The sequence below is a fragment of the Pyxicephalus adspersus genome, chromosome 3 (genome assembly GCF_032062135.1).
Source record: "Pyxicephalus adspersus chromosome 3, UCB_Pads_2.0, whole genome shotgun sequence".
Taxonomy (NCBI): domain Eukaryota; kingdom Metazoa; phylum Chordata; class Amphibia; order Anura; family Pyxicephalidae; genus Pyxicephalus; species Pyxicephalus adspersus.
The window spans coordinates 81,541,228-81,554,904 of NC_092860.1; the positions used below are offsets into that span (position 1 = coordinate 81,541,228).

The window sequence follows — 13,677 nt, forward strand, 5'->3', positions numbered from 1 at the left end:
TTAACTGTGCAGATTCTAAAGTGAATATGCTGCTGTGTGTCTGAAAAGCCTCACATTTTCTTACAAAAAAAACGTATATTGTGCTAAAGGTATTAGCAAAATTCAGAAGACTTTTTTAAATTGAATTTGATTATTTTTAATTTGTTTATTGCTCACAGGCTGCACAACTTTTTCCCAAATGTGTCTATAAAAACTTTTTTTGGTATGTGACCTGTTATATAATCCTGACTTATCTACATTGCACACCTAAAAAAAGAACTAGGTGACACTGATTAGGATCTTATCATCTTACTTTCATGTGTGAGAAGGGTAAAGATCAGAAGCATTGGCTCTCAGGAGCAGAGGTCATTTATTATTGCTGTTCTGTGATCAGGGAGGAGCAGACATTGGGGTGTGACTTGGGAGCAAAAATAGGAAGTCAGAAAGTTTCTCCAGAAAAGTTTAGTCAAACTACCAGCCAGAGGAGGAGACACAGATGTGTTATTAGTGTGCAGGCTGAGCCATGGAGGACTTTAAAACCCTGGCTTATAATATCTTTACAATATGGCTCTCTGTCATCATCCTGTTTATAATGTTACCATCCATGTTTGGCATTTCTCTGGGCATCTCAGAGTTTTACATGAAGATCCTGGTTAAAATTTTAGAGGTAAGGTTTTGTGCATGATCAACATTGGAATAATATGGCTTTTGTTTGTGCAGAGAACAGCTGGGCATATACTTTGCATTCTAAATGTGCAAGTTCTGTTTTATATCTACTAGTAGTAGAAGTCCTGCTGTAACAATGATCTCAGTTTGTATCAGTTCAGGTTGGCTCTCAAAATGCATAATTGTTGCTAGATCAAAAGAAGGTTGTTCAGTCTGACTGCAAGGTGCATGATGTTGTTGTGTTCAACCACAGATGAACCTCTGATCACAATGTTTATATATATATTGCCTTTTTTTTGTAATACACGATTTCAGTTGAAGTAATTGTCAACCAAGGGTTAAGTTTCTTGCTAACAAGGTAGCACATGTAGCTGCTGACTTTGTGATCCACACCCTGCCTGCACTAAGTTCAAGTCACTGCCTATTGCAACACTGTTTGACATGGCACTGATTTAGTTTTGTACATATGTTTGCCCCCCTTGATCAAATGGCATGTTTTGTTTTATCAGTGAACTCTGCCAGGAAAAAAAAAATTGTGTTGTCAATAGAAATCCCTATTTACATACAATGGAATCAATAAAACATACCACTTGGCATGTACAAAAGTCATTGCGTACAAACGCCCCCATTTGGCATAAGTCACAGCCGCCACACATTTCTTGTAGTCCGCTAACAGTCATTCTATTCTTGCAGTTGGAAGTTTTCCCACTCTTTCTTGGCAAACATTTCTAGTTCAGGAATGATCTCAGCCTGGCATGCATGCTTATTGCAGATGTACCTTTGGGTTTTCAGTATTATTTAAATTAATTTGTGGATAATTGTAAATTGGATTTTAGGCTTTTTGCAGTGTTCTATCTTTTATTTCAGCTTCAATGGTTTTTGACTTTAGTGCCACTATAGGGTTATAATGGAAGCTTTGTGCATGCTCTGTTGTGCTGTCACTGACAGCTGTCATCGGCTGTGTGCACACCTACAGTCATTTCTAGCACGAGCAAAGGTTACTACCGGGGTCAAGTTGTTGGCGCAAGTCCACTGGTCAATGGACCAATACCTGCCATTGTCTGGCACTAACCCATTATCTGTAGTTTCACATACTGTCGTCACACACTTGGCGGACACACAGTTTTCCAGCAGTAAGTTATTCCTTCACTGAATGTTACACAACCCAAATCACAATAGATACCCTCTCCAAGCTTTGGGATTTGCATGGTTCCGCATTATTGTTGCTACTACTTTTTTTTGGCTCCACATGCATGTTTGGTGATTGGTGGAAAAGTTCACTATTTGTTTTGTTAGATTATCATGAATAAAGAGTCATAAAAACCTAAAAGTAAGGTTTTTATATATTGCTCCAGCTATGTTCAGCACAATTATGATCCAAGTATCCTTTTTATTCCTTGGCCGCTGGTTTATTGATAAAACACATTGCGCAATGTACTATATCAGCGTTTCTCAACCAGGGTTGCTCTGGTTCCTCCAGAGGTTGCTAGGGATTCTTTGAGCAATGAGAAGTTTGTGCCTCAAGTCTGTTTAATAGATAGCAATGATCTTTTTGGACATCTGTATGGATGACATTTATAGTATGGTATCCTGTCACCAATCATTACCTGTCTGTATTACACATAGAAGCACAAGGACCTAGTGGCTAGGTCAGGGGTGTCAAACTCAAATACACAGAGGGAAAAAATTAAAGACTTAGACAAAATCGCCAAACTTGAAGTTTATTGAAAACATTAGGGATGTTTTCCCTTCCCATTAGCTATAAAACCTTTGAATGTGAAGCAAAACCTCTTTCCATATTAAATCTGGAACAAGCCTATATTAGAAAAATAGAACCACTACTACAATTCCCTGTGTCCATAAAACAGTCCAATTTAGAGCCACCCATAGGCAGAGAGGCCAATGGTCTTTAGACGCGAGTGATGCCGGTAATTGTCAATGCAGTGGCGGGCCAGCTGCAATTCATATTTAGGATTCCTTTGGCCGACAAAAAAAAAACTCCTTTTTGTCCTTAAGGCCAGAGTTTGACACCCCTGGTGTCAGTAATGTAATATTAGGTGGTTATCTAACAAGTTTATGTCCTTTGAAAAAATCAGAATTCTGGTATAGAGATCTGTAGCAGGTGTGGTACATACAAAAGTATTGATAATTGTTGTGCAGTTGGGCCTAGTAAAAATGAAAGGTCTGGGTTGGTTGCAGGATACAGGAGGTTGTGCTTAGGTTGAGAAAGAAAGCACTCACAAATCGACATAAGAGACATTTAATATGCTCCTGATTGTTGAGGAAACCAGTTATTGATTCCTTGCCGCAGTCCACACTATTGCCATATCTTAGATGCAAGCCGTGTCATGCTTTACACAAACTTACCTATATGCTGTCTAATTTATGTTTCGATTGTCTTTCATTTTTTTTGCAAGTTATTTATACTTTAATTTTTATTCTATGTATGGAGTATTTACTAGGTTTGATCCTTTCCATTTTATGGCATGTTTTTATATATTAGATTTACGTTTGTTACAAGCTTATTTGTTTATTATTTTTTTTTAGTGGGCCACATTGCGAATTCAAAGAGGGTTTCAGGAAAAAAAGAAAATTCAAATGATTGCATCTAATGGTAAGAATGAATGCATGTTACCCTTTTTAGTTTTCCTTCCATATCTCGGTCTTTGTTCACCTTGATTGGCCAGGCTGGGATGGCTCCCACACAGGCAGGAGGGAGTTCATTCACTCCCGGCATACGCAAGGGAAGCTGGCATTGCTGGGTTACCCTTGCAACAAATGCATGCACTGCTGGGTGGTGATCAAGCAGGTAAGTATAGGCACTGCAGAAAGGACATTCTGTCCCTTTATGTAATAAATTTCTGCCTGAATTGTGAATTTTCAAGGTGAGACTTTACTATAAATGGTGGTATAGATAAAAGCAGGCTGAATAACATGCTATATACTACTTATATTGTACAGGCCCACCTACTAAGATTATGGAATAAGTGTTTCTTTGCCGATAATCTAACCATCATTTTTCCCATTCTTTGTTATTCATCCACAGTTGTTCTTCAATGTCAAATTTGTGTACCTAATGATAACATACAAGTCTGTGTGATCTGTATTTAAATTATAAAATGACATATTGTGCACTATTGACTTGTAAAAAAACTGTGTAGTTGCATGTATATGTACTTTATAAAATGACAAACAATGACATTTTTATAGGTATATATATATATATATTGATTGCACCAAACAGTAAGTAAAAGTAAAAACATAATTCAATGTCCTTTTTATTAAGGAAATTATTTATAAAACCATCGAGCTTAGTAGAAATCACATTCTGAGTATTATGGATTTATTCATTACCCTATATGAGAATATACAAATATTACCAGCGTAGAAGGGAGGAGGTTGTCGAGGAAAACTAAAAGTCTTTGTACATGTGAAGATAAAAGATCTAGATCTGAATTGTTCAGACTGGTGCAGTTATCGCTTCTTCTACAGCTTCTTGGTAGCAGATATTGTCTCGCTTCTATTTACTTCTAATTGGGCTACAGACTTCAGAAGTAAAATGTGTCTCTCACACCAAATTAACCAAAACTAGAAAAGAGTTCCACAAAAGTTTGTATTGGGGTTACAGAGTAATTGTGTACAAGAGCAGTAACAATCATGTCACAATATAAATAATATTCTCATTATTACTACAACTCTTGTTTGTTTTACTTTTTGTCTTTACTAAATCACAAAACACAATGCACAACACCTGCTTGTGGTGGTCTGTAGGTGGATATTGGGGGCTGAGAGTTATTTACCCCAAGATCCTGTGATCCTATTCTTCTAAAAAGATCAGGTGATTGCTGTAAACAATTTCATGATAAGCACTGAACAAATGAGCACTGTACACACAGCCTCATTCTGTTCTATGGAGAAAGGAGGGGGAAGGATGAGCGATCTGCACCTTGATGTGCTAAACTCCAAGAGAAAATAAAGTAGTCATCCGTCAGTGGGACGAATTAATAAACAACGCCAGAGGATGGCAGAAGACATGCATAGTTGGTCATCTTGGGTGACATTCATCTAGTGTGTGTATGTGGCTTCAGGAAATGTTGGAAAGGTTACAATCCACCCCTGTGCATTGTAACCTTTCCCACATTTTCCAGGTTTTACCTGAACCAGAGGCTGTTAATATAAATTCCACTGCAGTGTATGTGAATCCTAGCACAACATGAGTGCACTGGTAGAGCTACCTTTTCTGTAAGAACCATTGTATTTTGGAAAAAAAACAGTAATCCAAGCAGTGTTAGTAACAATGGGTTCAAGTATAAAGTGTAGTTTATTGGATGTAATCATGTTTTTATAACATTTATGCTGTGTTTACATTGGCAAGTTTCCTTCTAACTGCTATGTAAATCATAGTATTATAGTTTGGCCATGTAACGAAACACTTTGTGATTCTATCGTATTTCCAGTTACATTTTTAACCCCAGTGATTGATTGTGCAGTTTCTTTTTTTTTCTATACACAAGAGCCAGCACTTTTTATATACCTATTTTTCATTTTAAGACATCAACTACAATAAAAGTTTTTAAACATAGTGTAACTGCTTTCATTTAAACTTTTCTGAATTGGTCTTGAAATTCTCTTTACACTCATACTAGGTAAGGATGGACAGTGCTGGGACCTATGAGAACATGATAATAGGAAGAATAGACAGAAATTATCTGACTTTTCCAGTCCCCTTTACTGCTTATTCACAGACTGGGGCAAGAGAAGTGACCGGGCTGTGTTACTAAAATGCAGTAAAGAAAAAGACAGGTCGCCAAACTGTGTTGTGCCAGGACTATATATCTCAGTCCTACATGGACATAAATACAAGCCCAATGTTGTGGATTTCTTTTCCAAGCTCTGCTTTGTATCTGAGGTCCACAAACTACCTAATAGAGTATTGTTGGTCTGGTATGAGCAAGGTCATTCTGACATTCTGCATTCACATTTTCTGTTGTAATAATATATCCCTTTTTCTTCCTATTGTTTTTTTGTGAAAACAACTTTACCTCCTATGTTAGGGCAATGCAACTGCAAAAAGTGAACTTTTGTTACATGTTTTTCAGATTCAAAAGCTTACAAAGATTTTTGTATATGCCTCTACAATTTGAAAAGTTAAAAACCTTTCACAAAGTACTAGTAGGCTGCTCTGCAATCAGGAATAGAAATCACAGATTGGTCTGTAGGTGTACAGTGGTAACTAGGTGATGATTGCTATCAGGGAAATCTAGATCTGTTCATGCATCTCTTAACCAGCCCCAATAAATTGAGATGGCCCCCACATGTGTAGGTCCAGTGCAAAAAATCTCTAAACTGGGCTGTGTGATGCTGAGAAGACTGCATAGATATTACTGAATGATAGGTATGTGAGTATAAGAATGGGTACAAGGGGGTGGATGAAGAAGTAATGTCTGGAATCTATTAATGTCACTTGTAGAAAGAGATTTTTTTTTCTCTGGTGTAAATTATTTAATAAATTAAGCTGTAATGATTTTTAAGCATCAAAAACTCACTTATTAAAACAAAATTATAAATATTTTATTTAATAATTGATCATAAACAATTTGTTTTCTAATTAACAATAAATGCATATTTAAAAATTAAACATATTTTTGTAATGTGTATGCATTCCTTCCCTGATAAACATAATTATAGAATGTGAAGGTTAGTGCTCAAAGGTCACATAGGTGACGTATTGCTGGATATTGTGCAATATTTACATTTATTGATTAGATAAATGGACTGCAGTATCACAGCAGTGGACTCTAGAATGCCTGTGGACATATCTGAAGATCGCAATGACTAGGAAATCATCATCACTGAACAGTCCAGTCATACTAGATAGGAGACTGTATGATTGAGTTTACTGGTAGGTTACAAAGTCCTCAGACATAGGTGTACTCAGCCATCTCTAACAGATTTGATATTGCAAGGCAAGGCAATGTCATGATTAGGTTTGTAAATTAAATTCATTGCTTCAACATCTTCTTAATCTTTGCCTTATAATGCACAAGATTACTTGCAAATAACAGGTTCAGAGAATTCATTGCTCCTTAGTACCTGCAGCTACGGATGTTGGTATAAGTCTGTTTGAAAGCTCATTTACTGGTAGTTACTCTGTGTGAACTTTCTGACTTTAGTACAGTAGAATTTGGAAAACAGCATTATCAATTTATTAGATTTGTTGTATTCTAGGAAATTGTTTTTTCTTCTCTAGTTTGTATTTATGTTTTCCACCTAAAACGGTTTTGAACACCTAAGTTTGCTGCTTCTCCTTTCACTGTCCACATTCATGGGAGTAGGAAAAAAAACTGTTAACGCTACTGGACTGCAGCAGCGAATAAATCCTTCAGGTACTATATGGTGTGGCAAAGCTGTGTAAATCCTAGAACTGTTACCAGAAATAACAAAAAAAAATCATTTGGCAGGTAAAGCAGCTTTTCTATATGTATTTAATTTAGTTTGCTGTTTGTCTAGAGTTTAAAACTCGCACATTGATATTAAACTTGTTGCATTTGGCTGCCATTCTGTTGTCTGGTTCAGCATATTACAGGGCATTGTTCCAAGGCACAACTGACATTAAAGGCTGAAGGCCGGCTATGCCAGCTAAAGCATTCAGCAATGCTGACATCATATGACATTCTTCAGCTATGTCCTTCACTTTGCCTGCAGGAAGGGCATCTCTGCTAAACTCATCTAAAGCTGTAGTCCAGGAATCTGAAAAGCCAGTTATTATAAAATATTATTATTTACCTAATTTTATGAGTGAATAGGGTTTTACCAAGGGTAAACAGGCAATAAATGTCTGCACATACTCCTAGACCTGTTTGACTGATGTGAAGCCTGAACATCCAGTTCTGAGAGTTAGCTGACCACTCGCTCCCCAAAGGAGCCCACCAATAAACCATTGCTATTGAAAGTGACTGAATCTGCATGTATGGTCAAGTATGAAAGACTAAAAGTTGTTCTGCCCCAATTTATAAATGGGGAAAGGTAAGGGGATTGTATGCTGGACTTTATTCACTGCAACACATAACATAACAAATAACTGCTAATGTATAGTCTGTAACAGGTGAATATCAGATTTGACAGGCAAATGTGCACAGATTTGCCTTTTTTTAACCAAGTAGGTTTGTGTGTGTGTGTGTATGTATGTATGTGTGTATGTGTGTATATATATATATATTTCTGGCCAGCACTGACAAAATGACTACGTGGTGTACCCAATCATCTAGATGGATCAGTGTTTCCCAAACCAGGTTCTCCAGAAGTTACTAGGGGTTTCTTGAGCAATTAGCTATTTGCACCTCTCAAGTCCGTTACCACTGCCATCAATGATCTTTTTGGATATCTGTAAAGGTGGAAATCCTTCCCACTGGCTAGAAATCTAGAAAGAGGCTTTCTTTTAAATGACTACCACACCAATAAATGGTGACTCGTGGGCTTCTCTGAAAATCTGAAAATTATTTAATTTTTTTTCCCCATGTTAAAAAGCTTGAGAGAGACTGGTCTATATCAATAGTCTATTATTAAAATGTATTTAAATCCAAAAACAAATAACACACTTTCTGCTCTCCATTTACTTATTCTGCTCTTTTTTTTGAAGTCCATGGTTGTCACCAAGACTCCAAGAGTGCTCTCCTGACTTAGGCTACGAATCCTTTTTTGTTTTTTTTTTGTTTCATTATATGGAAGACAGGGAAATTGTTTAGAATAAGACCACATTGTTTATGCTTTCAGCTCATGGAAAGTGCCAAAGACCATGTATTTCTGCATAGATCAATAGAACAATTATTTTCTGTGCTGCTGTAAAAGTTCTTAGATTGGTCTAGTGCATGTTATGGTTTGGAGTTTAAAAATAATGTACAGTCATTATAATATAGGGCTGACATTTCTGATCCTTCTGGAAATGCTAGTTTACTTACTGGCATATTGAACCAACAATACTGCATTACCAGCCTGAAACAACTAAGCAAATGTTGGAATGTTGGAATCCCTTATCTCAATACTTGTTCTGGGTCGCTGACCTAAAGTAGTGACCTAAGTGTGTAAAGCTTGACATTCAGGTAACCAAAAGCCTGATGGCAAAATAGTGTAACAGTTTGCTGAATTCCATCACCTGATGCTTCTCTTTTGCTACCTTCTTTGTACAACTTTATTCACATTGGAAAGGCAGTTGGTCTATCTTGAAGACTCCAGGTGTACACATAAATGCACAATAGCAATACATATTTGTTTACTTTCCTATATCCCAGAAGGTTTTGTACAACCTCAGTTATTTCTTAAACCTGATGATCATTAAATATCTTTTCAATGAACAGGGAGGTGGTACAAGAGCAGTAAAACTGATGTTTTACTGAAGTAACGGCCTATCTTCCAACATTTGAAAGTTGCAAAAAGAGAAGGAGACACTGGTGCTCTTCACGGATTGAGGTCCAGTGGCTGGGGCAAAGATGCAACTTGTTTTTTTTTTAACTAAGAAATGAAAAGGGAGATACATACGCAAGCGACTTTGAGCACTCCAAGCAACCAGGGTATGTTTGATGCCTCCCCCATTCCAACAGACATGACTTGGTGACAATCGCAAATGACTAAAAAAAGCTGTTTCAGTGCAAACAAAACAAAAGTGAAAAAAAGAAGCTTTGTGCTAAGTGTCTGCAGCCACTTGCAAATGTCTGCATAGATTCTTGCAAATACCTGAATACACCTATCAGTGACAGCCTATCACAACTAATAGGTGTCCCATGGTGGGCAGTGGATGCCGGAGGGCCAAAAATGCCATTGTAAAATACTGCTAGCCTAACTCCAGTCTAAACAAACTATACAAGACTTTTTCATTTTACCATTGCAGTGGTTACATTTGGTTGTATTTGGTTACCATTTGAGTACCTGTATTGATGGGCTTTTGTTAGCATCAAGCAGGTTTTTACTAACTGATTGCAAATCCTACTTAGAGCATGTCAAATGCAGTTCAGAAGGGGGTGACTGCAGGTCAAATGCAATCAATTGTGAATAATATATGAGGAGTCTAAAACTGATGGCAATAACATAAACCCATCTACACAGGCTCTTACAGTGTTAAGTCTAAGTGCATGCATTTCAGGAAAAAATAATGTTATTTTTACTCTCCTAAGGCATCATACAGAGAGACAAATCGCCAATGGAAGAAGAAATTGGAGGTTTAAGGCAAAGTCGAAGCCAGTGCTTACAGCGTGGGGATTTTGAATTGTCTGATGCCTTTTACTTTTCCAAGAAAGGGTTTGAAGCCATTGTGGATGATGAGGTCACACAAAGATTTTCCTCTGAAGAGCTCATATCTTGGAATCTTCTAACCAGAACAAACAACAACTTTCAGTATGTCAGCCTCCGACTTACAATTGTGTGGGTGCTTGGAGTATTTATAAGATACTGCATCCTTTTACCACTCCGGTAAGACAGTACGTCTCATTTTTTAACTTGTACGGCACTTGGAGTCAAAATATATATATATACAAATGTATTGCTCTAACCTGTCATAGAACCACTATTATCTGGCCCCATTTTACCCTTCATGTTTGAGCCTTCGATGAAGGTGATGGTCATAGGGGACATTTGCTAAAGTATCTGGGTTAAGGGTAGCAAATAGGCTTTGACATTCAGAAACTGTCAAGTTACCATAGGCACCCTAATGATCATCTAGTTTCTCATGTCACAATGCTTTCCTGTACTTATAAGAAGACTACAAGTTAATGCATATCATGCAGCCCTGACTTGTGGGTTTAAAGGTTTGTATGTATATGCTAATAAGAAGTGTGATTGTCATAAAAAGTTATTTTGATATTGGTGTACTGAGAAAGTCATAAATTTCACCATCTACAATTCAGACATAATATATTTTTTCAAAACACAGATTTAAAACGCTGAAGGACACACATTGGAATAATAGCCTTCACATTTCTCTGCCGTTAGAGCCTTCTTATCTAAATCAAAGGAACAAACTAATTTTGAGGACAGGGAGACTATGACTTTGTCAAGTAAGGAGAAGAAACTTTTTTTTGTTAACCATAGAAAACAAATTTCTTTTTCTAAAGTGATGAACATGCCATGTAATAAAAAATGAAAAAGAATTTTTTTTAGCTTTCAAACCTCCCTTCAGTTGTAAAGAAATAAAATAAAACCTATATATTGTAATATCAATGTTTATCTCTAATATTTTATATAGATATACCGTAGTTTATTCCTATCTAAACAATTTTTTTCTCAACCAGGGGGCTCTAGTCCTGAGGTTGTTAGGGGTTCTCTGAGTCATAAGCAGTTTGTGCCTCTCAGGTCACTTTTCCTGACACAATGATCTTTTTTGGGTATCAGTGAGGGGGGGGGGGACATTCTTCCCACTGGCCAGCAATGTAAGAGACTTTCTTCCTACTGACCGCCATGCTAATGTACTGTGAGTTGTTATTATAGTAATAATAGAAGGTGTTCCCTGAAAGTTATTTCAAGGGTCCCCCATGTTGAAAAGGTTGTGAGAGGCTGATAAAAGCAAAAAGCCAGAAATAAAAGTGTGAGACACAAGTAAAAAGGACGAATAAGAGAATGATGTAAAGATTTTAAAGCAGATATTGTGGTATTCTTCTCCAGAAACTTAAATTGTTTTGAAAGATTATGATTAACATTTTAGGACAGTCATAGTCTAGACCATATTTTTTCTTTTTTTTTTTTTTTTTTTTTTTTTTTAACATGGGGGAACCCTTGAAATAACTTTCGGGTCTTAGGAAACCCCTTTTATAATTATATCCACAGCTCACAGTACATTAGTATGGTGATCAGTAGGAAGAATGTCTCTTACATTTCTGGCCAGTGGAAAGAATGTCCCCCTTACCGATACCCAAAAATTTCATGGTGGCTTATGGCTCAGGAACCCCTTGTAACCTCTGGAGGAACCCTAGTTGAGAAACACTGGTCTAGAGGAAGGAGTTCTGTTAAATGTTGAAAGTCTAATCAAACCCAAATGAACCCAAAATCAAACCATGTAAATCCTAACAGTTGGGTTGATAGGTGAATAGAAGTGGTGTAAAGAAGTGATATAGAAGTAATGGACAGATAACCTGTTTATAGGTCATCCGTGGTTGCACAACATATTACAGCTATTTCCTCTCATTTCTAAATTTAGCCATTAGGAGGGTCAAAATTTTAGGGTGACAATGGGGCAAGAGGTGGGGGGGATATCTTTCAATGGGAAAGCTATCCTCATAGGAATTTGCTTTATTAGCTTTGCCTGTATATATAGATGGTATTACCTTCATAAATGGAAATTTTCTGTATAAATAAACTTTGCTAAAAAGTGTGCTTAAGAAAAAGAAATCCAACAGCTAAGTACTGGTAAGCTGCAGTATACAGTTTTGCAGCCTTGCTGGGATTGATAAATACATAATAACATGAGTGTTACTATTACTAATATTATATTAAGCAGTTTTGCTGTTGAACTTTAATCCTCTCCATTAGAAGGTATCCCAAAATAAATTCTTTATATAAACCTTGAGACATGAAACCAGTACAGGTTTTGGCTCACCCTAATTCTAATTATTTAAACTGACCTGATTTCGGGTTTGACTCATATTTGACCCTAATTCACAAGATTAGGACTTATTTGACTTTACACAATCAAACAGATGATCCCATTATATCTGTTGGTTGCTGAGTTTCCCATGTGTGGTGTTCATGTGTGTTATATCTATTGAGCTTTGTTTGCCTAAGTAAAATGTGTGGTTTGTTTGCAATATATTGTTGAAAAGACTGCACCTGCTTTTCTGTGTCTTTCAGGGTTACTTTAGCTGCTATTGGGATCAGCTGGCTGGTCATGGGAGCTACACTTGTTGGGCAAATACCAAACGGCAGGTAAACATATTCAGAACAGAAATAATAAGCTGCATCTATATTTTTGTGGTTTCTTTTTTAATAAACAATGAATATATGGTCATTGATAAGCAAAATGTTCTACTTTTATGCACTGCTTTAAAGAGTAGATATAGAAGCTTTGGCTGTTAGAGCACATGATTAGATTACCATCTTACTGTCAATGTGTGTATGTCAATAAATTACATTAAATACATAAATGCTGTAAGGAACGTTTAAAAAAATAATTGCCAGTGTGGCAAAAATGACAGTTTGGCACTCAAAGCTTAAACGGAACATTTATGTTTATTTTGGATAAATGCCTGTTCCAGGTATAGCAAAGTTTCCTTTGCAGCAACAGCCTTAGTAGAAAAGCCTGTCCCCTGCCAGCATCTTGTAGGGGCTTGTTCAGACCAAGCGTTTGTGACCAAGCTTTTCCAAGCGTTTGTGAACGGTTTTACCACTGCTTGCAAAAATCATTGGACCAAATAGGTCCATTCATTATCCTTCATTTGACAGGTGGAAGGAAGCAGCAGCATTTCCATGAGATTTTCTAGCCATTTCTGATGCCTCCATGGACTTGGAAGTGATTAAAAACTGCTGGAAAGTCTTGTATAGGCATTTGCAACTGCAAGTACAGGCATATAAAATGTCTAGTGCCAATTTTGTTTTTTTGTTTTTCTACTAGGCTTTTAAAAAAACACAAAAATAGGTGTTTTTTTGCCTGAATATTCCTGAACAACCTAGTTGTGCATAGTATATGAGTAGCATAATGTTGTGCTGCAGTTGCATTTATTATGATTTTTGTGTTACTGTGGGTGGTATTTTATATATGGTGCTCCGCACCATTGTGAACCCAGCTCTGTTCTGTGTATAAGCAATAGTTTATCTGTTGAGGTCCAACTCTGAGTCAGGGCTAGCCCTTTCCAATCAACAGGGAGCATCAGCTATATCACTGTGGAGATAAAGATCTGACTCTGTAGGAGTACCGTATTTTTCGGACCATAAGACGCACCAGTTTTTAGAGAAGGGAAATGAAGAAAAAAAAGATTCTGAAACAAATAGTGTCCTAAAATATTTTATGTGCATTAAAAACCAACAGCACAGTCATAAATACATGTAATAAAC

General features: G+C 36.8%; 1 protein-coding gene across 2 annotated transcripts in view; it reads left to right on the forward strand.

Moving 5' to 3' along the window:
• Positions 1-427: 427 nt before the first annotated feature.
• The window catches only part of GPAT3 (glycerol-3-phosphate acyltransferase 3), a 26,260-nt gene continuing 13,010 nt past the window's right edge, over positions 428-13,677 (forward strand). For both annotated transcript variants that reach the window (XM_072405441.1, XM_072405440.1), the window contains exons 1-4: positions 428-646; positions 3,193-3,259; positions 9,813-10,107; positions 12,478-12,552. In XM_072405441.1, coding sequence (XP_072261542.1) covers positions 503-646; positions 3,193-3,259; positions 9,813-10,107; positions 12,478-12,552 — 581 coding nt within the window. In that variant the 5' untranslated portion in view covers positions 428-502. The remainder of the gene's footprint in view (positions 647-3,192; positions 3,260-9,812; positions 10,108-12,477; positions 12,553-13,677) is intronic.